Genomic DNA, 23,748 nt, shown 5'->3' on the forward strand with positions numbered 1-23,748 from the left:
CGCCAAGCGCCACTTTCCACCTCCGCACAGGGTAAGGGGGGGTGGGGGTGGGGACGGGGCACTGCATTGCGCATGCGCATGTTTTTCCGAGCGCGCCCCCCCGCGCGCATTACGGTATGAATGGCTGTCAGGCACGAGGGGGGCGGGGGGAAAGCGTGCGAACACAAAATAGCTGCGTTGGTCGGCGGTGACGTAAAAAGGCAGCGCCGTACTTATGTGAGTACAGCTTCCGCTGGAGGGAATACTCGCCCTTCGCAGGCATGGTGCGCTGCAGTTGCGTGTTGTTCAGAAAGGTCCGTGACTAGTACCCCCTCAGCCTGATGTGCGAGGCCAGGTGCCTCTAACCCCACCTGAGGGTGCAGGTTTTTCGCTTTCCTCCTTCCCCACGTGTTTCTTCCTGGGGGCCTCTTTCTTGCTTTTTTCCTTAGTCCTTTTCGCCTCTGGAGAACTCGGGTTTGGCCTGTAATAAGAAAGGCGTGATCACCGATCTTTGTTAGGAAGGTTGTTTGGAACAGGGTTTGAGATTTTTCAGGGGATAGTGTGCACGTGAGATGGAGGGCTGGGATACTTTCTTGCCATTTAGGCATGCGATATGGTATAGGTGGAGTGTAGGTTTGACGTTTGACTCAAATACATATTTTCCTTCTTATAAGTAGTAATATCCATAATTTGTTTTTACATATTTTTTCTTTGAATGCATTGTTATTAATAACTTTCTAAAGACGATTTTTATCGGTAAACGAAAATAGGTAACTGACTTGCCGTCTTGCGAGAAGTGCAGTGTGGGTTTCAGAATCGTTTTTGTAAACAGTTCGCAGTTGCTTTCAGATTTAAAAACCACTATAAGATCCTTACTAGCAATGTTTTTTGAAACCTACTGGCAACATAGTTTGATCATTATTACTAAGGACGAGATTGGGATATTCCTTTTAAGTTTGGGTTCTAAATCTTTGATAAATCTAGAGCAGTAAAAAATGTCACATATTGTAAGGAACTTTAAAAACAAGTTTTATTTTTGTCGGAGGAAAGGCGTGGTCAGTGAAGTTTTACTTTTTTCAGCTATTTTCCAGAAAATAGGTGGTCAGAAGGAGACTTGTGAAGCATAGTAATTGGGCATATAAGGTAACTAACTAATCCTTAAGCAAAAAAAAAAAAAAAAAGGATGACTACATTTTTTGCTGGTTATATTATTAAAGGCTACTTGTGTAACTACTGCCATAGCAGGCACTGCCAGTCCATGTTTTGCAAGGGAAATCTGCCTCTTCATTTACCTGTGATGCATTTCTGATCTAGTCCTACTGAACCAAAGAGTAAGTTCTTAAGCTCTCAGAGAAAAATGTTCTGGCTCGCTCTTAAGTTGTTTTTATATATTCCTTCCATCCTTACTCTACTGTTTCATGACTATATTTCCATACTCAAATGAAAACCTGTTCTTTGAAACTTTGCTGTGTAACTTTCACTGCGATCTCAAGTCTAGACTGAGATTTACCAGTATCACCAAAGGAGCTTTTGATAAATGTGCTGGTTTACCCTAGTCTCATCCCCTTCTCCAAAGTATATCAGAATGGTCAGTGAAGTGTATGTATTTTTGAAAAAAGTCCCCAGATGTTTTTGATACTTAAAACTATATACTAAATGACTAAAAGATGGGACAATTATGAATTTAAGAAGTTACTCTGTAAGGAATTTTGATAGTCCAGGTGGCTAAGACACAGGATCTGACCAGTAGGAAGTTCTTGATTTAGTGAGGGAAACAGAAGTAAACCCTAGATGCAGTGGAGGATTTCTAGAGGCCTAATGGCAACCTACTCCAGTATTCTTGCCTAGTGAATCCCATGGAGAGAGGAACCTGGTGGGCTGTATGACTGCACAGTGTGTATATATATATATGTGTATAATAATAGATATATAATTAAAATTAGTGCCCGACTAAGCCAGTGGTAAATATTAAGTTGAGAAATTAAGAAATACATCAGAAAATAGGACATTTGGATGGGTTTATGATAGAAAAGAAAAAATGACATTGTAAATAGATGAAACAGCATGAGCAGAATGTCATGGAGAAGTGACAGTACATTTTGTAGTATAAAGAAAAGAGGAGGCTATAGGAGGGGTTGAGTGAATGGAAATGAAACTGGAACGGTAGGTTAAGAGCTTTGACTGTAGCACGGAGAACTTTAGACTTCATTTTGTAAACAGAAAAGCATGAATGATTTCTGAGTAAGGGAGAAATATGTTTAGAGATCAGATCAATTTTCAGAAAAGTAGCTCTGGCCGTGAGACAGAATATGTGTTGAGGAAGGAATGACTGGATGCTGAAAGACCAGTTAGGAGCTAATGTGAATGGTCAAGATACTAGAGCATGTAGTTGTTCCATAAAGGAAAAATAGTAGAGCTTCAGGGAGACAGGTGTAAAGATTCCCATATGTAGCCTCAATGAGTAGAGAAGCTTTAGTTTTATTATTTGAGAAAACATTGGAGGAACAGAATTTACCTAGGGAAAAGTTTGATTTTCAGTCACATGAAAGGTGACTGTTATCCTTTCAATACCTAAGATATATATTTGAGGGATTTCAAGTATAAGATACAGATCTTGTTTCAGTTGCTTTAGACTATTAAGCTTACATCTGGTGGAGATGTCCAACTCATTGGAATAGAGAATATCTCACCTGGGTGATAGTTACTGAGAAAGTACAGGGGAGAAGGTATTGAAAAGTGGGCCAATGTCAGACCTTCTGGTTAGGGAGGACAACAATTGATAATGGAAAACATAGAGTTAATATGGGAAAGTGAGATCAGACAGGAGGTAGACTAAGCAAAAACAGTAAATGTGGCATACAGAAAAACCTTTTATATTTTTAGGAGTTTTAGTGGCATCAAAGAACTAGAAAGGAGTTCAAACTTGGTAAGCATTTATGGTATCAGTTCAGTTCAGTTCAGTCACATCCAACCTGTTGCAATGCTGTGGACTGCAGCACGCCAGGCCTCACTGTCCATCATCAACTCCTGGAATTTATTCAGACTCATGTCCATCGAGTTGGTGATGCGATCCAACTGTCTCATACTCTGTCGTCCCCGTCTCCCGCCTTCAGTCTTCTCAGCATAAGGGTCTTTTCAAATGAGTCAGTTCTTCACATTAGATGACCAAAGTATTGGAGCTTCAGCTTCAGCAGCAGTCCTTCCAGTGAATATTCAGGACTGATTTCCTTTAGGATGGACTGGTTGGATCTCCTTGTAGTCCAAGAGACTCTCAAGAGTTTAGTATACAAATGTTCTTTTTTTCTCTTTCTTTATTAGTATGGAAACTTCATTGATAACCTGAGACTCTTCACCAAGGGAGGAAGTGGTGGAATGGGCTACCCTCGTTTAGGTGGAGAAGGTGGAAAAGGTGGTGACGTCTGGGTTGTAGCCCATAACAAAATGACTTTAAAACAACTTAAGGATAAATATCCTCAGAAACGTTTTGTGGCTGGAGAAGGAGCAAACAGTCGGTAAGTATTTACTGAATGACATTGATTTTATGAAATTAATTCTTCCCAGAAGAAGAAAAAGTTAAAGATTTATTTGGAATTTAAGTAAATAATAGCCTGAAATTGTAACTGAGCAAAAATCTACAATTTTTGTCTCTGGTTAAGATAAACTAGACACCCTCAGTCGTGTACGACTCTTTGTGACCCCATGGACTGTAGCCTACCAGGCTTCTCCATCCATGGGATTTTCCAGGCAAGGATACTGGAGTGGGTTGCCATTTCCTTCTCCAGGGGATCTTCCTGACCCAGGAATCGAACCCAGGTCTCCTGCATTGCAGACAGACGCTTTACCCTCTGAGCCACCAGGGAAGCCCAGTTAAGATAAAAGATAAGTATTAAGGTGGTTCTGAAATTTTTAAACTTTTGTCCTTTTCTTCCAACGTTTATATTCTTTCACGCTTCCGTTATAGAAACAGAAATGATCCTAATCTCCACTGTTTTCTTCTGAGATTATCTTTGAAAATCTTTTTAGTAAACTCTCTAGAATGTTAACTGGCTACTCCACCTGACTGCAATGCTTAAGATTTTAGAGACTGTTCGCTGCTATGTCTCTTGAATGTTTTCCTTTTGTCTCTGTTTTGATTTTCTCTCTGTGAAAGCAAGATCTTGCCTTTGTTTTTTGTTATTGTCTGTTATTTTCTGTGGGACATATTATGTTGGCCTTAAAAATATGAGGATATTTTCTTTCATTGTAAAGAAAATGAAGAAAAAAATTCTTAAACCTTCCATCAAAATGCAGACTATGCATTTTTCCTCAGGCCTGTATAATTCTGTTGTTGTTCTTTAGAAAGTGTTTGTACAAAGTTTGGGCTTTCTGTTCCTTTTTTGTTTTCCCTTCCCAAGCAAGTGTTTGGGTATATGTATATATTTTTTTTTAAATAATTTTATTTATTTTTTTGTGGCTATGCTGGGCCTTGGTTGCTGCTTGGGCTTTTCTCTAGTTGCAGTGAGTGGGGGCTACTGTCTACTTGAGGTGCACGGGCTTCTCATTGCAGTTGCTTGCCTTGTTGCAGAGCATGGGCTCTGGAACACGTGGACTCGGTAGTCGTGGTTCCCAGGCTCTAGAGCACAGGTTAGGTAGTTGTGGAGCCTGGGCTCAGTTGCTCCGTGGCATGGGGAATCTTCCTGGACTGAGGATTGGACCCATGTCTCCTACATTGGCAGGCAGGTTCTTTACCAGGGAAGCCCCTGTTTGGGTACATTTATTTATCACAATTGTAGACGATGGAATGTGGCACTTGCTTGGGGGATGGGTATAAGCAAAGGATAAGAGCCCATACACAAGCTAAACAGCTGCGACACAGAGTGAGGAACTTCCCGCCGCAACCACAACAGCAAATATTCCTGCCACAAATATCCAGCAGTCATCTACTGCTGGAAAGAAATCCTTGGAGAAACCACTTAAATTTGAGCACTTTTATCCTATGAATAGTCTTTATAGGGCAAATTTTGAGGTCCCTATATTAGAATTTAGTAATCAGTTTAAAGATCAGAGTGTTGTTTTGCTATTTTGATGTTACAGGTGGGAAATAACCTGCAGTTTACATCCTAAAGTAAAATTTTTCACCATTTTATAATTTCTTTTGAAAAGTAAGGTTGCTATAATTCCAAACTTACTCTGTTTAGATCAGTGGTGAGCTAAAGATGGTGTATAACATTAAGTATTAAGAACGATTTTAAAAGGACATTTACTGTGCTTGTGTGTTGCAATTTTTAGAATGTAAAGGCTTAAATCTGAAAGATTAGTAAGAGCCAACTGGGTGAAGGGGAGGAAGAAGCATTACACGAAAGCTAACAACATGAACAATGTGAAAAACCTAAGAGATAGAAGATAAATACCAATAAAAGACACTAAAAGAAGGCCAGTGTGGCTGGTATGCAGAAAACACAGAATGTAGTGGAAGATGAGACTAGCAAGATTCAGAGCTTTATCATTTCTAAAATCCTGTGGTATTCTCCAGATTGTCTCCTGTCTTCAGTCTCAGTCACCACCTCCAATCCATTTTTTATCCAATTATCTCTCCAGTGCTTTTTCTATAGCATCAAATTTATTAATGTGACTCGCCTATTTAAAATCCTTCAGTGTCCCCCATCACTCTAAGATAATATTCAAACTCTTTAACATAGCATATCAGGCTCTTTGTGATCTGGCCTACAGTGTCTTCCACCCCACTTCTACTATGCTTATGCTCAAAATAACCTATTTCACCAAATACCTAGTTCCCTTCTAATTGTGTGTGCGTGTGTATTTTTTTTTTCTTTCACTTTCCTGCCTTGATTATCTGGCAAAAATCTTCCTCCCCTTCCAAGTCTTGGTTCAAGCACCACCACTTCCAAAATGTTGGTAACTGAGTAAGATTTTAATTGCGGATATCTAATAATGTCTACTGAAAGACTGCTTTTGTTCATCATGAAATCTAATCTCATCTTTCTTTAATATATTTCAAATTCATTCATTTTTGTCAATCCAATTTGTGTCAGTAACTATACTAGATGTCTAGGATAAAATGATTATCTAAACTGTTGTGTTCCCTGCTGCCTTAGAACCTAACAGTAGTCTAGTATGAGAGCAAACATTTATCAAATAAATGAACAATAGAAAATTATCACTGTGACAAGTGTTACGATTGAGAGCCTGCACATGAATATGGGTATGGCAATTCGGATCTAATCAGGGAAATTAGGAATAAATAGATTTTTTTAAAAGGTCAGGTACTTATAATTCTTCTAACCAGAAATAACCATTATCAACCTTTTCATGACTTTTCTAAGACTTTTCTGTGTCTTTATGCAAATGTAATTAACTCTGTATATAATATTTGGGGATATAAAAACAGGACAAAATTTAATAACCTTCTCTTTTAACTCCTTTTCCCATCCCAGAAAATTGTTAAGAATGCCTGAATAGTCTGATCGTATTGGAAATAACATAAATTACTTTGTCATTCACCTATTTAATTATTGATTTTTTTGTACTGTTACTATCACAATGCAATACATGTCTTTGTGCATATAATAGTTTACATGGTTGTTCACTTTTTTAGAATAAATTCCTAGAAGTGGAATTACTAGTTAGAAGTTTGTACCACTTTATCCTCTCTTTAGCAGTTTAAGAATAGCCACATGAGCCTCCTGTAATTAAAGTACTCTCATTTGAGGGGAATGTTTAAAAAATACCTTGTTATTCAGTGGATTTCTCGTGTTTATTTGTGTTGTTGCAATGATCTCTTTCTTTCAAATATACAATATTTTAGTTTATTATCAATTAAAATGACTTTTGGTACTTAGCTTGGTAACTTAGTGGCTCAGACAGTAAGAGCGTCTGTCTGCAATGCAGGAGACCCGGATTCAATCACTGGGCTGGGAAAATCCCCTGGAGAAGGAAATGGCAGCCCACTCCAGTATTCTTGCCTGGAAAATCCCATGGACTGAGGAGCTTGGTAGGCTACCGTCCATGGGGTCAAAAAGAGTCAGACACGACTGAACCACTTCACTTTCACTTTTGGTAACTTAAATCATCACTTAATATTTTCATTGAGATATAGCAGCCTAAAATGCAAATAAACATTTTATTTTTTCTTCATTATTTGACCACTGAACATCTATGCTAGAAGAACTGGTTGCTAATCTTCTTTGTATACCATTAAATTTGCTTGAAGCATGAACCATTTATCTGGCAGGTTTTCTTTATGTTAATTTAACTTTATTTTTTTGTAGAGTTAGTGCACTGAAAGGCTCCAAAGGAAAAGACTGTGAAATTCCTGTACCTGTGGGTGTTTCAGTAACTGATGAAAATGGTAAAATTATAGGTGAGTGTACTATAGCTTCTTATATTGTGGATGATGATGCTGTGCTCTGCTTAGTTGTGTCCAGCTCTTTGCAGCCCCATAGACTGTAGCCTGCCAGGCTCCTCTGTCCATGGAATTTCCCAGGTAAAATACTGGAGTGGGTTACCATTTCATTCTCCAGGGGATCTTCCCCACCCAGGGATCTAACCCAAGTCTCTTACATCTCTTGCACTGGCAAGCTGATCCTTTATCATTGCACCATCTGGGAAACCCATAAAATTGTGAGAAATGTGCACATTCTCAAGAATTGAGAGCTGTAAGGAATAGCATCTCTCGAGTTTCAGGATTTTTTTTCTAAAACCTTAAGTATTTTAGTTGCTAGTTTGTAAAACAGCTTTTAAAATCATTATATAAAAGTTGTTCAGAATTAGCCACTAGGTTTAAAATCATTTTAAAGACAAGAATATTTAGTTGGTTTTGAAAAAAATAGCTAGATTTTTTCCATCCACAGGCAAAGATGTTTTTCCGGGGTCAGACTTCTAATAGAAACTTGATTCTGTTATTAAGTGCCTTAGATTTGTAAGTTAGACTTTCCTGGCTTCTGTTTCTGAAAGAAGAGTGCCATTAGTGATTCGCTACATTTATTAGCCTTTGTGTTAAATATCTTCATCTCTCTTTTTAAGGAGAACTCAACAAAGAGAAAGACAGAATTTTGGTAGCTGAAGGAGGTCTTGGTGGTAAATTACTTACAAATTTCTTACCATTGAAAGGCCAGAAGCGAGTAATTCACCTTGATCTAAAACTTATAGCTGATATTGGCCTGGTGGGGTAAGTATCATTCGTATTTTTATTTTTATACTTTACGAGAGATAGTTTATGAATAGGAAATAAATATAAATGGTAATGTGGGGGCTGCATTATTTCTTATTTGTGGAATTTGTGTGTTGTGTGTGTACTTTAAGAATATGCTGCTAAATGTAGTAGTTTTCATGTTGCCAACATAGAGAGTTTCATAGTTACTCTTCATTTGTTAAGTTCAGTTCTGTTGAGTTGCTCAGTTGTGTCCGACTCTTTGCCACCCCATGGACTGCAGCACACCAGGCCTCCTTGTCCATCACCAACTCCTGGAGTTTACTCATACTCACATCCATTGAGTTGGTGATGCCATCCAACCACCTCATCCTCTATCGTCCCCTTCTCCTCCCGCCTTCAATCTTTCCCAGCATCGGGGTCTTTTCAAATGAGTCAGTTCTTCGCATCAGGTGGCCAAAGTATTGGAGTTTCAGTTTCAGCATCAGTCCTTCCAGTGAACATTGAGGACTGATTTCCTTGAGGGTGGACTGGTCCCTGCTGTCCAAGGGATTCTCAAGAGTCTTCTCCAACACCACAGTTCAAAAGCATCAATTCTTCGGCGCTCAGCTCTCCTTATAGTCCAACTCTCACATCCATACATGACTACTGGAAAAACCATAGCCTTGACTAGATGGACCTTTGTTGGCAAAATAATGTCTCTGCTTTTTAATATGCTATCTAGGTTGGTCATAACTTTCAAGAAGTAAGCGTCTTTTAATTTCATGGCTGCAAGCACCATCTGCAGTGATTTTGGAGCCCCCCAAAATAAAGTCTGTCACTGTTTCCCCATCTATTTGCCATGAAGTGATGGGACCAGTTGCTATGATCTTAGTTTTCTGAATCTTGAGCCTTAAGCCAACTTTTTCACTCTCCTCTTTCACTTTCATCAAGAGGCTCTTTAGTTCTTCTTCACTTTCTGCCATAAGGGTGGTGTCATCTGCATATCTGAGGTTATTGATATTGCTCCCGGCAATCTTGATTCCAGCTCATGCTGCGTCCAGCCCAGCGTTTCTCATGATGTACTCTGCATATAAGTTAAATAAGCCGGTGACAATATGCAGCCTTGATGTACTCCTTTTCCTATTTGGAACCAGTCTGTTGTTCCATGTGCAGTTCTAATTGTTACTTCCTGACCTGCATACAGATTTCTCAAGAGGCAGGTCAGGTGATCTGGTATTCCCATCTCTTTCAGAATTTTCCAGTTTCCTGTGATCCACAGAGTCAAAGGCTTTGGCATAGTCAATAAATCAGAAATAGATGGTTTTTTTGGAACTCTCTTGCTTTTTCCATGATCCAGCGGATATTGGCAATTTGATCTCCAGTTCCTCTGCCCTTTCTAAAACCAGCTTGAACATCTGGAAGTTCACAGTTCACTGAAGTATTGCTGAAGCCTGTCTTGGAGAATTTTGACCATTACTAGCATGTGAGATGAGTGCAATTGTGTGGTAGTTTGAGCATTCTTTGGCATTGCCTTTCTTTGGGATTGGAATGAAAACTGACCTTTTCCAGTCCTGTGGCCACTGCTGCATTTTCCAAATTTGCTGGCATATTGAGTGCAGCACTTTCACAGTATCATCTTTTAGGATTTGAAATAGCTCAACTGGAATTCCATCACCTCCACTAGCTTTCTTTATAGTGACGCTTCCTAAGGCCCACTTGACTTCACATTCCAGGATGTCTGGCTCTAGGTGAGTGATCGCACCATCGTGATTATCTGGGTCATGAAGATCGTTTTTGTATAGTTCCTCTGTATTCTTGCCACCTCTTTTTAATATCTTCTGCTTCTTTTAGGTCCATACCATTTCTGTCCTTTATTGTGGGCATCTTTGCATGAAATGCTCCCTTGGTATCTTTTTGAAGAGATCTCTAGTCTTTTCCATTCTATTGTTTTGCTCTGTTTCTTTGCACTGATCACTGAGGAGGGCTTTCTTATCTCTCCTTGCTGTTCTTTGGAACTCTACGTTCAAATGGGTATATCTTTACTTTTCTCCTGTGCTTTTCACTTCTCTTCTTTTCACAGCTATTTGTAAGGCCTCCTCAGACAACCATTTTACCTTTTTTGCATTTCTTTTCCAGGGGGATGGTCTTGATCCCTGTCTCATGTATAAGTTCATCAGGCACTCTGTCAGATCTAGTCCCTTAAATCTGTTTCTCACTTCCACTGTTAATCATAAGGGATCTGATTTAGTTCATACCTGAATGGTCTAGTGGTTTCCCCTACTTCTTCAATTTAAGTCTGAATTTGGCAATAAGGAGTTCATGATCTGAGCCATAGTCAGCTCCTGGTTTTGTTTTTGCTGACTGTAGAGCTTCTCCACATTTGACTGCAAAGAATATAATCAGTCTGATTTCAGTATTGACCATCTGGTGATTTCCATGTATTTGTGTTGTTGGAAGAGGGTGTTTGCTATGACCAGTGTGTTCTCTTGGGAAAACTCTATCAACTTTGCCCAGCTTCATTCTGTACTCCAAGGCCAAATTTGCCTGTTACTCCAGGTGTTTCCTTGGCTTCCTACATTTGCATTCCAGTCCCTTATAATGAAAAGGACATCTTTTTTGGATGTTGGCTCTAGAAGGTCTTGCAGGTCTTCATAGAACCATTCAGCTTCTTCAGTATTACTGGTTGGGGCATAGACTTGGATTACTGTGATATCGAATGGTTTGCTTTGGAAATGAATAGAGATCATTCTGTTGTTTTTGAGATTGCATCCAGGTACTGCAGTCCAGACTCTTGTTTACTATGATGGCTACTCCATTTCTTTGAAGGGATTCTTGCCCACAGTGGTAAATATAATGGTCATCTGAGTTAAATTCACCCATTCCAGTCCATTTTAGTTTGCTGATTCCTAAAATGTCGACGTTCACTCTTGCCATCTCCTGTGTGACCACTTCCAATTAACCTTGATTCATGGAACTAATATTCCAGGTTCCTATGCAGTATTTCTCTTTACAACATCAGACCTTGCTTCCACCACCAGTCACATCCACAACTGGTTGTTGTTTTTGCTTTGGCTCCATCTCTTCATTCTTTCTGGAGTTATTTCTCCACTAATCTCCAGTAAAGTCGTTCAATCATGTTTGACTCTTTGCCACCCCATGGACTGTAGTCTGCCAGGCTCCTCAGTCGATGGAATTTTCCAGGCAAGAGTACTGAAGTTGGTTGCCATTTCCTTCTCCAGGGGATCTTCCCGAACCAGGGATTGAACCTGGGTGTCCTGCATGGCAGGCAGATGGTTTACCAAGCCCCTGAGGGGCTTCCCAGGTGATGCTAGTGGTAAAGAACCTGCCTCCCAGTGCAGGAGACCAAAGAGACATGGGTTTGATCCCTGGGTTGGGAAGATCCCCTGGAGAAGGAAATGGCAACCCACTCCAGTATTCTTGCCTGGAGAATCCCATGGACAGAGGAGCCTGGCAGGCTGTAGTGCAAGGGGTCACAAAGAGTCAGACACGACTGAAGTGACTTAGCACTAGCACTAATTTCCAGTAGCATGTTGGGCACCTACCGACCTGGGTAGTTCATCTTTCAGTGTCCTATATTTTTGCAGAAAAATCAATCAAATGTAGTAGTATAAGAAGATAAAAGAATGTTACCGGATATTAGTAATAAAATTAGAAAGCCAAACAAACCACATCTTAAATAGTATATAGAAAGAAAGAAAGAGTAGGGGGAAAATAACTAAGATACTCTTACATGTTTTAATAGAGGTATTGAAGTAGCATCAATCAGATGGCTAAAGACTGGTACAGATTAGCTTTACACACTGTTGAGCACCATGTTGGATCTTGTAATGACCATTCCCCTGTCCTTCACTCTCTGTTTAGGAACTGTCCATTCTCAGTACTGCAGACCTTACAGTGTTGTTCTCTTTCACCAGCCTCCACCTTCATCAAACAGTGCTATTTAGCTGTAGGGTTTGCAGTGCTGCCACCAACTGGAGGGAGATAGATAGCAGGGTAGAAGGTAGATAAAGGAAGGGAAATGCTCATCTTTGCGTGTCTCCTCTCCCTCTGTCTTCCCCTCCCAAGCTCCACTGCAGCACTCCGCAACAGTCAGATGGAAGGCCTAAGGAAAAGGGAGCAGAAACTGCTGCTCTGCTCCAACTGCCACTTCCATTAGTTTCTGCCTTCCCATAGTTTCTCACCTCTTTTCATCTTCCTCTTCTCACATCGCACTGCTGCTTTATCACGCTCTTCACTCTGAACTCCTCACCTCTTTCCATGCCTTTCTAAATCTTACCAGCAGGGGCTTAGAGTTCACAGAGGCCTCATACCTGCCTCATACCTGCTGAAGCTGTAACAGAGAAAGATGAGATCTTGGCATTAAAGCTTGCTATTCACATTTAATTTTTTCGATACAACATAGTTATGAGGGTAATGGGTCCTAGGTTCTGTAATACTATTGGGATGGGCAAAAAGTTTGTTTGGGTTTTTCCATAAGATGTTATGTTGTGAAAGAACTTTTTGGCCACCCCAATATATATTTTTAGAACTTTATGGACTGGATAGGATTTTGTGGATAAGACTGAGAATCCAGCCATTCACTTTCTCATTTTCTGGAAAAATATGTTTCAGTTTCCATAGAGATACCCTTATAGCCTAATAAGAACATACCAAGGTTGAGTAGTGAATATAAGTGGGGTGGTGATGGGAGACTCAAGTGAGACTGTGTTAGAATCTCAAATCTTCTGAAGGCCAGCTAGATGGTCTTGAATACAATATCTCTAAACCTTTGTTTTCTCTTTAATAGAGGATGGCAATAGTCCTGCCTTAAAAATGTTATTGCTGAGAAAGATTGCATATGCAGCATAACAGATGTCTTGGATTTATGAATGCTCAATGAGTGAATGGTAGCTGCTGTCATTATCATCATCATATATTGTCAACTTATTAGAGACCACATATAGTGAAATAACTAAGCTTTTCAGAAATGGACTTCATAGTAGTTAATATCAAGCATCATGATTCTAGAGCACAATGTTTAACATGTATGCTAGTGCTTTTAATTAGGTAACTATTCTTAAAAAGTTACCTAATGTGAATACCAGTATAAGCAGATACCCCTTAATCTTTAAGCCAGCTTCAGGAATGAACTAGCCTTGAAAGCAAGTTATCATGTAACTAGTATACTTGTACTGCTATGGTTAAATCTGATCTTTGCATGGGTTGGACTTCAGCCTGTAAAATCTTCTTTAGGTAACTTTCACGAAAAATCTGCTATTGGTTCTTCAATCATTAGCTTCCTTTTTCTTCTTATATTTTGATCTCTTTGGAAATAGTTGCATTTTTCTGTGCTTAATAGTGTTATGAAAATTTGAGGATATTAGAAATAAGCAAGTCCAGCTAGTGATAGTAATGGCAAAAATGATTGCAATTGCTTTTCAGAAAGTTACAAGAACCTGGGTGTAATAGAATATAAGAAAATACTGTTGCCAGGGGAAATTAGTCAAGCAATCTCATGTAATTTTATTCCAAATTTATTCTAGAAATATTTTAATAAGGAAAATTGTTTAAAGAACTTCATTAACAGCTTAAATTTTTAATAGAATTTCAAGTTAATATTCATAAAATATTACACTATTATTCCAAATGAAAATTTTGCAGTTTTGAGAAAGAGAGCCTGTACTAAGAGAAATTTAAGAGATACATGATCATGATTTGAATGAAAACTGTGAAGACAGGGATAACATTTTTCCTGTTGATTGCTGTATTTCTCATGCCTAGTATATTGCCTGACCGAAGTCAATGCTCAGTATTTGTTGGATGATTTTTTAAACTGAAATACACTTGACATATAACATAAGTTTCAGGTGTACAGTATAATGATTTGGTATTTGTATATGTTGATCACCACCGTGGTAAGTCTAGTTAGCATCTGTGACCATGTGTAGTTAACAAAGTTTTTTTCTTGTGATGAGAATTGCGCCACACAGCTTGCAGGATCATAACTCCCCAACCAGGGGCTGAACCCGAGCCCTTGGCATTGAAAAGCACAGAGTTCTAACCTGTTAGACCCGTGGTTAACCAGGGAATTCCCTACAATTGGATGCTTTACTTTTTCACCCCCTTTATCCATCTTACACCCTCCTCCCCCTACACACATTTCTCTGTATGCTTTCATCTGTCAATGGACACCTTAGATTGCATTCACATCTTGGTTATTGTAAATAGTGCTGCAGTGAACATAGGGGTGCATATATCTTTTCAAGTTAGTGTTTTGGGAATTTTTTTTTGATAAATATCCAGAAGTGAAGTTGCTGGATCATGTGGTAGTTCTATTTTTAAATTTTTAAGGAACCTCCATACTGTTTTTCATAGTGACTGTACAATTTACATTCCCATTGGTTGAATTAATTTAATGAAAATATCTGAATGATTTTAGGAAATTAACCTTTTAAGTGGCTCCCATTCTTAGTACTTTCTTTCATCCATTGGGGGCTTTTCTTGAGGGATATTTAGCTATAAAATAAAAACCTTTAAAATAGCCAGATATTTTAATGTAATATTTCCTTATTTAGAAATTTACCTCAAGGAATAAAGGTATATGTAAAGGTTCAAGGATATTCACATCAGTGTTTAAATTCTTTCTAAAAAAAATTTTTTGACAAGAAATTAGTGCTCATTTAGTGCAGAAAGAAAGTTAGTACAAAAAAAAACCAAATTAGTGCAGAAAGAAAAAAAGAGTTGTCTGTTAGTTGCACCACTTAATGTTAAGGTGACAATGTTGCTGTATGTCTTTCTAGCTGTATGCACATTTTTTGCAATGTTATTTATAACAGTAAAAAAATTTGAGACCACCTAAATGCCTAATAATAAGAAATTAGGTAAGTAAATTACAGCGTACCCTTGAAATGCATTCACCTTATATAATTTAGTTTAAAAAGAGGGCAAACCAACTATAAGTAGCCTTTTAGTGACAAAAGGAATCAAAGCTGAATCTAATCAGATATCTTCCAATTTGTAGAAATATGTTAAAGGGTATCATGTGTGTCAGCAGAAAAGATAGACTGGAAAAGAAACTACAGGATAAATGACCAGTTTCTTTAAAAATAAAATTGCAAAGGGGAGACAAGTTTGAAAGGGAGCCTGTACTAAGAGAAATTTAAAAGATATCAACTAGTTGTAATACCCAGATTTTATTTAGGTTTTTATTTAAATAAACCAGCTTTTAAAAAGTTATTAAGAGTGTATTAATATTTGTTGAAGCTAGATGATAGCTAAATCAGGTTCATTACTTTGCTAGTGAAATGTCCATATGAAATGGTTTTTTTTTTAAATCCACAAAATAATATAAGAAATATTTTGTCAATGTTGGCTAGAGAGAGTGAGTTGCAGGTATTTTTATTAATTTCTTTTTGTTTTTCTAGAAGTTTCTTTTGTTGTTCTACATTTTTTTAACATTACTTGATTGTCAGTAGTGAAACATCTTCAGTGTTCACCGTAAATTTACCTTTTTATAAGTATATTTTGTTCCTCAAGTTTTTTAAGATTATAAATTTATATTCTGCTTCTAATTCCAGCACTATTCAAGAAGTCTGTTTTATGAAATGTTAGGAATTCAGAGATATGTATTAAAAATGCTGTTATTTGTTGTGATATGTTAATATGAATTTATTTTCTTTTTCAGATTCCCAAATGCTGGAAAATCTTCTTTGCTAAGTAAGATTTCTCATGCGAAACCTGCAATTGCAGATTATGCATGTAAGTACAATTTTTTTAGTGTGTGGAGGTATATTTTAAAGACTAATTTTTCTTTCAGTATGAATAAAATATAACTGGGATAGACTTGGTTTGAAAATTCCTGGCAGACAGAATATATGGATTTCCCATTAATCTTTGAAACCTCTATAGCTCTCAGCAAAGTTCCTAGTGCTTAGATACTTTGTCGCATTTATTTCTCTGTTGCATAATCATCTGTTTGGTTTAGTTATTATTTTATGAGTCCCTACCCTTTATCAAACACTGTGATAAATGCTAGGAAGGCAGAGATCAGTTCTTTTATTCATTAAGCAAGTATTTATTTCCAGGAACTACAGTAAGTTCTGGAGTTATAAAGATTGGTAAACAGAAGTGAATACAGTTACTAATGAATGTAAGAGGGTATAATACAGTTTTTTCAAAGAGTGTAGGTGACTGCTTTAGATTTCTTTGTGGAAGTGTGATGGTGGGGCTGAGATATGAACAGTAAATATGAGTTAACTGGTGACAGACAATGGAGATCAGAGTCTTTTTAGTCAAAGGAAATGGTGTGTACACAAAGGCTTCATGGTGGCAGGGCGTAGATTTGTTTGTCTAAAGAACATGTTATAAGGGGATGAAGGAATCAAGCTGAGGCTAGAGGTGCAGGTGGAGATCTACGATATAGGCCATATAGGCTGTATTTGATCTTTATAGCTTTAGAAGAGGTTATAGCTTTTTAACAAAGGATAAAAATGACTAATTTGCTTTTCAGAAATATTTCTTTGCATATAATGTACAAAGTGGATTAATGTGGGACATAAGTAGATCTGGAAAGAACTTAGTAGAACTAGCTATTGCAATAGCAGATAAGGCATAATGGAAGCTTAGACTAAAAGAAGTGAATGAATGGGCTTCCTGGGTGACTCAGTTGTAAAGAATTTGCCTGCAATGCACAGGCCTCAGGAGAAGCAGGTTTGATCCCTGTGTCAGGAAGATCTCTTGGAGGCGGGCATGGCAACCCATTCCAGTGTTCTTGCTTAGAGAGTCCCACAGACAGGAGTCTGGTGGACTATAGTCCATAGCATCACAGAGAGTTGGACATGACTAAAGTGACTTAGCAAGCAAGTGAATGAATAGAATAGGATCTCTACCTTCAATAAACAAAATGGCACAGAATGACATTAACATGGGACGTGAAAGTGAAAGTCGCTCAGTCGAGTCCGATTCTTTGCGACCTGATGGACTATACAGTCCATGGAATTTTCCAGGCCAGAATACTGGAGTGGGTATCCTTTCCCTTCTACAAGGGATCTTCCTAACCCAGGGATCGAACCCAGCGCTCCCACTTCACAGGAGGATTCTGTACAGCTGAGCCACAAGGGAAGCCCAAGAATACTGGAGTGAGTAGTCTATCCCTTCTCCAGTGGATCTTCCCAACCCAGGAATCAAACCAGGGTCTCCTGCATTGCAGACAGATTCTTTTAACAATTGAGCTATCAGGAAGACTATTGAAAATAAAATCATGGAAAATAAAATCAAAATTCTAGGGCTAGACTCTGATAAAGTAGAGTTAATTTTGTACTAACTGCTATAAATCTCTTGGCCAGTATTTATTGTTAGAAAATAGAGGATCTTTGAGAAGGAAAGAAGAAAAGCAGAAAGTCATAGAAGGAGGCTACTGTTGGATTGATGAAGTTTGAGGATAACTGGACATGGAACAACAGACTGGTTCCAAATAGGAAAAGGAGTACGTCAAGGCTATATATTGTCACCCTGCTTATTTAATGCAGAGTACATCATGAGAAACGCTGGGCTGGAAGAAGCTCAAGCTGGAATCAAGATTACTGGGAGAAATATCAATAACCACAGATATGCAGATGACACCACCCTTATAGCAGAAAGTAAAGAGGAACTAAAAAGCCTCTTGATTGAAAGTGAAAGAGGAGAGTGAAAAAGTTGGCTTAAAGTGCAACATTCAGAAAACTAAGATCATGGCATCTGGTCCCATCACTTCTTGGGAAATAGATGGGGAAACAGTGTCAAACTTTATTTTTCTGGGCTCCAAAATCACTGCAGATGGTGACTGCAGCCATGAAATTAAAAGACGCTTACTCCTTGGAAGGAAAGTTATGACCAACCTAGATAGCATATTCAAAAGCAGAGACATTACTTTGCCCACAAAGGTCCATCTAGTCAAGGCTATGGTTTTTCCAGCGGTCATGTATGGATGTGAGAGTTGGACTGTGAAGAAAGCTGAGTGCTGAAGAATTGATGCTTTTGAAGTGTGGTGTTGGAGAAGACTCTTGAGAGTCCCTTGGACTGCGAGGAGATCCAACCAGTCCATCCTAAAGGAGATCAGTCCTGGGTGTTCATTGGAAGGACTGATGCTAAAGCTGAAACTCCAATACTTTGGCCACCTCATGCGAAGAGTTGACTCATTGGAAAAGACTCTGATGCTGGGAGGGATTGGGGGCAGAAGAAGGGGAGGATGTCGAGGATGAGATGGTTGGATGGCATCACCGACTTGATGACATGAGTTTGAATGAACTCCAGGAGTTGGTGATGGACAGGGAGGCCTGACGTGCTGTGATTCATGGGGTCGTAAAGAGTCAGACACGACTGAGCGACTGAACTGAACTGAATGAGAAAGGACTAATAGATTTCACATGTAGCCCAAATGATAGAAACCTAAATTCTGCCCCCTGCCCTCAACACCTTTGCCACGCTCTTTAAGTTTGAGAGGGACTTTGAGGCCCACTAATTCCTGTGCTCTTGCAGATTATAAAAATCTATATTTGTCCTTTTCCAAAATAATTATACCTTTAATTTCAACTAATGAGAACCTAATCTAAATTAGGTTGTTCACAGAAAGGAAATATTATTTATTTTGTACATAACACTAGGATAGTTTTGAGAGTACAATGCTTTATTCTCACCTTAATTTACTTTTTTTTAATTTATAGTTACAACAATAAAGCCTGAACTTGGAAAAATTATGTATAGTGATTTCAAACAGGTGGGTATTTTTTCTTTAACCTTTATTCTTTTAAAAATATTTATTTATTTGTTTGGCTGCTCTGGCATCCTTAGTTGCAGAATATGGGTTTAGTTCCCCTGACCAAGGATTGAACCTGGGCCGCTTGCATTGGGAGTGCAGAGCCTTAATCAGTGGACCACCAGAGAAGTCCTGTAGGTGGCTATTTTTAAAATAAGACTCCTGGTTAGAAATGAAAGTACTTGCTTTATTGCTTAGATTTTATAACATTTGACAGTTTCTGTGGTATTGGAAAAAGTAGCAGAATCTTTTTTGGTAATTGAAATCATGATCAAATCAATTCTGCTGAGCACTATCAGAGTAAAATATTATATAAGAATAATTCTTCCAAAGTTTGGATACAGTTTGTAATTATAACATTGATTGTATCTTAGTCTCCTTGATGTGTTCTCATTGCAATTCCATATTTTATTGCCATACTTGATTATTGATTTTCATTTCCTAAAAACATATTCTAAAGTTGATGACTGTAATTTTATCCCACTTTACTGTTTAAAAAAACTTTTTTTAATTGAATGGGATTTTGGTCTTAGCTAGCTATTAAAATTTATTTTTCCTTGATAAGGAAGAACTATAGGGACTTCTTTGGTGGTCCAGTGGTTAAGACTTTGCCTTCCAGTGCAGAGGGTGCCGGTTCAATCCCTGGTCACAGAGCTAATATCCCACATGCCTCATGGCCAAGAAACTAAACATAAAACAGAAGCAATGTTGTAACAAACTCAATAAAGACTTTAAAATGGTCCACGTTAAAAAAAAATTTTTTTAAAGGAGGAACCAAAGTATTTTTTTGCATAATTAGAATAAAAACAAAATAAAAATAATAAAAATTTAAAAATACGTAATGTATGATCAGCAGTTGCATTCCTTAGTGTTTACCCAGATTAGTTGAAAACTTAGGTCCACTCAAAAGCCCACACACAGATGTTTATAGCTGCTTTGTTCATAATTGCCAAAACTTGGAGGCATCCAAGATGTCCTTCAGTAGATGAATGGATAAATAAGCTGTGTACATATTGAAAATGGAATGTCACTCAGCACTAAAAGTAAATAAGCAGAGGAACCTCCAGTGCTTATTACTAAGTGAAAGAAGCCAGTCTGTAAAAGCTACATCCTGTATGACTTCAACTATATGATGTTCTGGGAAAAAGGCAAAACTGTGGAAATAGAGAAGATCAGTAGTTACCAAGGATTAGGAGGAAAGAAAGGTTGAATAGGCAGCATACAGAGGACTTTTAAGGGCAGTGAAACTATTCTGTATATTGTAATGGTACATACATGTCATAAATTTGTCAAAACCCATAGAATGTATAAAACCTCGATGACGAACCCTAATGTAAAATACGGACTTGAAGTGATGATGTATCAGTGTAGTTTCATATAATCCAGTAACATAATTCAAAAGATATCAAAGATGTATATTCATTAATAGTAGTGGTATAACAGTAAAAAAATTTTTTTAAGCTTTAACAATTACATAGAATATTAAATAATAAGTAAAATTATAAGTGCAGGATAATATGAATTTAGAAAACATTATTGGTAATTTTTAAGGGAAATCAATAAAAAGACCTCTGAAGAAAATTTCAGAACATGAGACCTCTATATGCACTTTGATTTGTCACATAGCTACAACTTTCTTTAAAACTGAAAATTTTAACCACACAAGCAGTGTATGTAGAGCAGTGTTTTTTATCCCTTATTGTACATCAGAATCATCTGACTAGCTTAAGAACAACAATGATAAATCAAGCTTGGGCCCCAGTGATTTGAAATCAAATCCCTGGGGATAGGGCTTGAGGATCTATAGTTTATAGCAATTCCTTAGATGATTATGATATGCGGTGAGGTTTGAAAACCACAAGTGTTGAATAATGGTTAATGACTCTAATAATGGTTAATAGTCCTAAATAGAGTATAGGGACACTGTTTTCCTTTACTTTTTAAAAATGGTTAAATCCTGGTAGAATATGAACAGTAAAGGAACAGTGGTACCAAACAACCATTTACGTATAGAATAAAACACTTTACAGTGCTTACATCCTAAGTCAGTGTCTGCTGAATTAACATCCTTGTTTACTTTTAAGAATTTAAAAACTTGAACTTCTTTGAAAAGTTCATATTGAACAATATAATTTATGGAATTCTAAAGAGAATTTATATTAATAAATGTTAAGCTAAGCCCTAGAATTCTTAGATTGTTAAAGTAAAAATGGGACTTTAATTTCTGATAGCAAAGGGTTTTTATTCTTAATACATTTATTTTGTTATCAAAGTATCTTGGGTTTATTAGAGATGCAGTAATTCACTGGTAATCACAAAATAGAAACTTTATAATTGAAATATGAAAATTGTTGGATGTAATTAGATTTGTGTTTTCTTTTTTTATTATTAAACCATTTAATTTTGTATTAGATATCAGTAGCTGATCTTCCTGGTTTAATAGAAGGAGCACATATGAACAAAGGAATGGGCCACAAATTCCTCAAGCATATAGAAAGAACTAAACAACTGCTTTTTGTTGTAAGTCATATGCCTATCAATGTAATGCTTAAAAGAATGTGAGAATCAATGAATTTAGTCTTCCTAGATATTTTTGTAATAACATTTAAAGATAAAGTAGCATATATTAATCCACTAAATCTGTTTAGATAGGAGTCAAATTTATTTATAATATGGGACTGGAAATGGAAATGGCAACATTTACTGTATCAGATGAAAGTTTGGCCATATTTGTCAGGTTTATTAATTCCTTAGGGTTTTCTGTGTACTACTAAATTACACAGCATTACTTTCCTATTTCATGAGATTATCTTTATTAGTATAAGTTGTTTTATCTGTACTAGTTCCTCATTAATGATTGTGATATTATAAGAAAATTACAGTGATCTTAAAATATCAATTTCTCTCATTTCAAATTGCTAAATTACCAAAAGAGTATAGATTGAGAAATTATTTATAGCTTGAATGAGTGAAACTTTTCAAAACAGAATTGTATAGCTGTCATTCTTACTAAAGGCAATCTTTTATCCTTTTTTTTTTCAGGTTGATATTTCTGGATTTCAGCTTTCTTCCCAAACTCATTATAGAACTGCTTTTGAAACCATAATACTGCTTTCAAAAGTAGGTTTTTCTATCTGGTCTAGTATGCAGGGACATAGGACTGTATGAAATAACATATGACAATTAGAATAAATATATCTTCTACCTCTACTTTCTAAAACTTTGATGTCAGTTAAAGAATTATCTAAACTTGCTGTCTCCAGTTCCTTAGTATTCATCCACTTCTCAAACTGTTGTAATCAATAAAACCTTCCTGGATTCCAAATCCCTATTATATAAATTCTTAGACTGACTCTTGCTTAACTTAATTCCTACTTCTTAGACTATTTCCCAGTCTACTTTTTAGGCACTCTGATACCCAGATTGTTTGGTTGTACTTTAGATTAGCTCCCTATTAGATATCTTTGATTGGATGTCGCATTAACTTCTCAAATTTAATATGTGTAGAACTGAACTTGGGCTTCCCTGGTCGCTTAATGGTAAAGAATTCACCTGCAAGGCAGGAGACCCAGGTTTGATCCCTGGGTTGGGAAGATCCCCTGGAGGAGGCCATGGTTACCCACTCCAGTATTCTTGTCTGGAGAATCCCATGGGCAGAGGAGCCTGGTTGGGCAACTGTCTGTGGAGTCTCAAAGATTCGGACATGACTAACATGGCTGAGCATACACACAGAACTGAACTTCTTTCTTTTCTTCTTTATTTTAAATTCAGAACCTTATTGAATATGTAAGCCAGAAACCTGGGTGATAGTGATTCTGACTTTCTCATCACCTATATCAAGCCCTGTCAGTTTTATGCCCTAAATTTCTCTGAAATGCAGCTATTTGTTTTCACCTGCACTGTTCTAATCGTCAGCCTCTCTTACTACCTGGTCTCCCTGCTTCTAGTCTCACTTCTTTTCAGGCCATGTTTTATAGGCAGCTAGAGTGATCTTTGTTAAAGAAACAAGCAGATGTTTGTTCCCTGCTCTGATGGTCCCCCATAGCCATGGGTTAGATTGAAGTCTAACCTGAACATGGTATATGAGGCAAAGCTGGGTTCCTACCAAGCATTTATCTCTGTTGTTCCTGCACCCTCTCCCACTTCCCCAAGCAACACCCTGTACATTCTCTGTCCAGCCATATGATTTCTCTGTAACACTACATGATGTCTTTTACCTTAATGACTTTTATATCCTATTTGCTAGCTACGTTTTTGCCTTTTATTGATAATGCTGTGAACATTTGTGTACAGGTTTTTGTGTGGGTATGTTTTCCTTTCTCGGGTATATATACATATCTCTAGGGGTGAAATTACTGGATAATAAGGTAAATCTAATATTTTGAGGAACTGCCAAACTATTCTCCAAAGTGACTGCAGCACTGAATTACTTTACAATCTTACTAGCAATGTATGAAGGTTCCAGTTTTTCCACATTAATGTCAACATTCATTATTACCTTTTTTACTTTGACTTTCCTGGTAGGAATGAAGTAGTGTTTCATTGTGGTTATGATTTGCATTTCTCTCATGACTAATGGTGTTGAGCATCTTTTTATGTGCTTATTAGCCATTTCTATGTGTTTGGAGAAATGTCTATTCAGATTGGTTGCCCATTTAAACTGGGCTATCTTTTAATTGTTGAGCTATAAAAGTTTTTTTTATAATTTAGATTCAGGTCCCTTATTGGTTATATGATTTGCAAATATTTTCTCCTATTCTTTCAGTTGCCTTTTGAAGTATGGAATTTAAAACTGATGGAGTGCCCTGTGTCTATTCTTTCTTTTATTCCTACTTTTAGTGTCAGA

At 37.4% G+C, this 23,748-nt stretch overlaps 1 protein-coding gene across 2 annotated transcripts in view; it reads left to right on the top strand.

Annotated features, from left to right (window-relative positions):
* The first annotated feature begins 194 nt into the window (after window positions 1-194).
* GTPBP10 (GTP binding protein 10) overlaps window positions 195-23,748 on the top strand; it is a 31,633-nt gene continuing 8,079 nt past the window's right edge. The window contains exons 1-8 of one of the 2 annotated variants that reach the window (XM_042248688.2): window positions 195-1,310; window positions 3,298-3,491; window positions 7,248-7,339; window positions 8,002-8,146; window positions 15,795-15,868; window positions 18,811-18,863; window positions 21,315-21,422; window positions 21,945-22,022. In XM_042248688.2, coding sequence (XP_042104622.1) covers window positions 3,352-3,491; window positions 7,248-7,339; window positions 8,002-8,146; window positions 15,795-15,868; window positions 18,811-18,863; window positions 21,315-21,422; window positions 21,945-22,022 — 690 coding nt within the window. In that variant the 5' untranslated portion in view covers window positions 195-1,310; window positions 3,298-3,351. The remainder of the gene's footprint in view (window positions 1,311-3,297; window positions 3,492-7,247; window positions 7,340-8,001; window positions 8,147-15,794; window positions 15,869-18,810; window positions 18,864-21,314; window positions 21,423-21,944; window positions 22,023-23,748) is intronic. The other variant, XM_004007969.5, reaches the window with a different exon arrangement.

This window comes from Ovis aries, chromosome 4, assembly GCF_016772045.2.
Source record: "Ovis aries strain OAR_USU_Benz2616 breed Rambouillet chromosome 4, ARS-UI_Ramb_v3.0, whole genome shotgun sequence".
Lineage (NCBI taxonomy): Eukaryota > Metazoa > Chordata > Mammalia > Artiodactyla > Bovidae > Ovis > Ovis aries.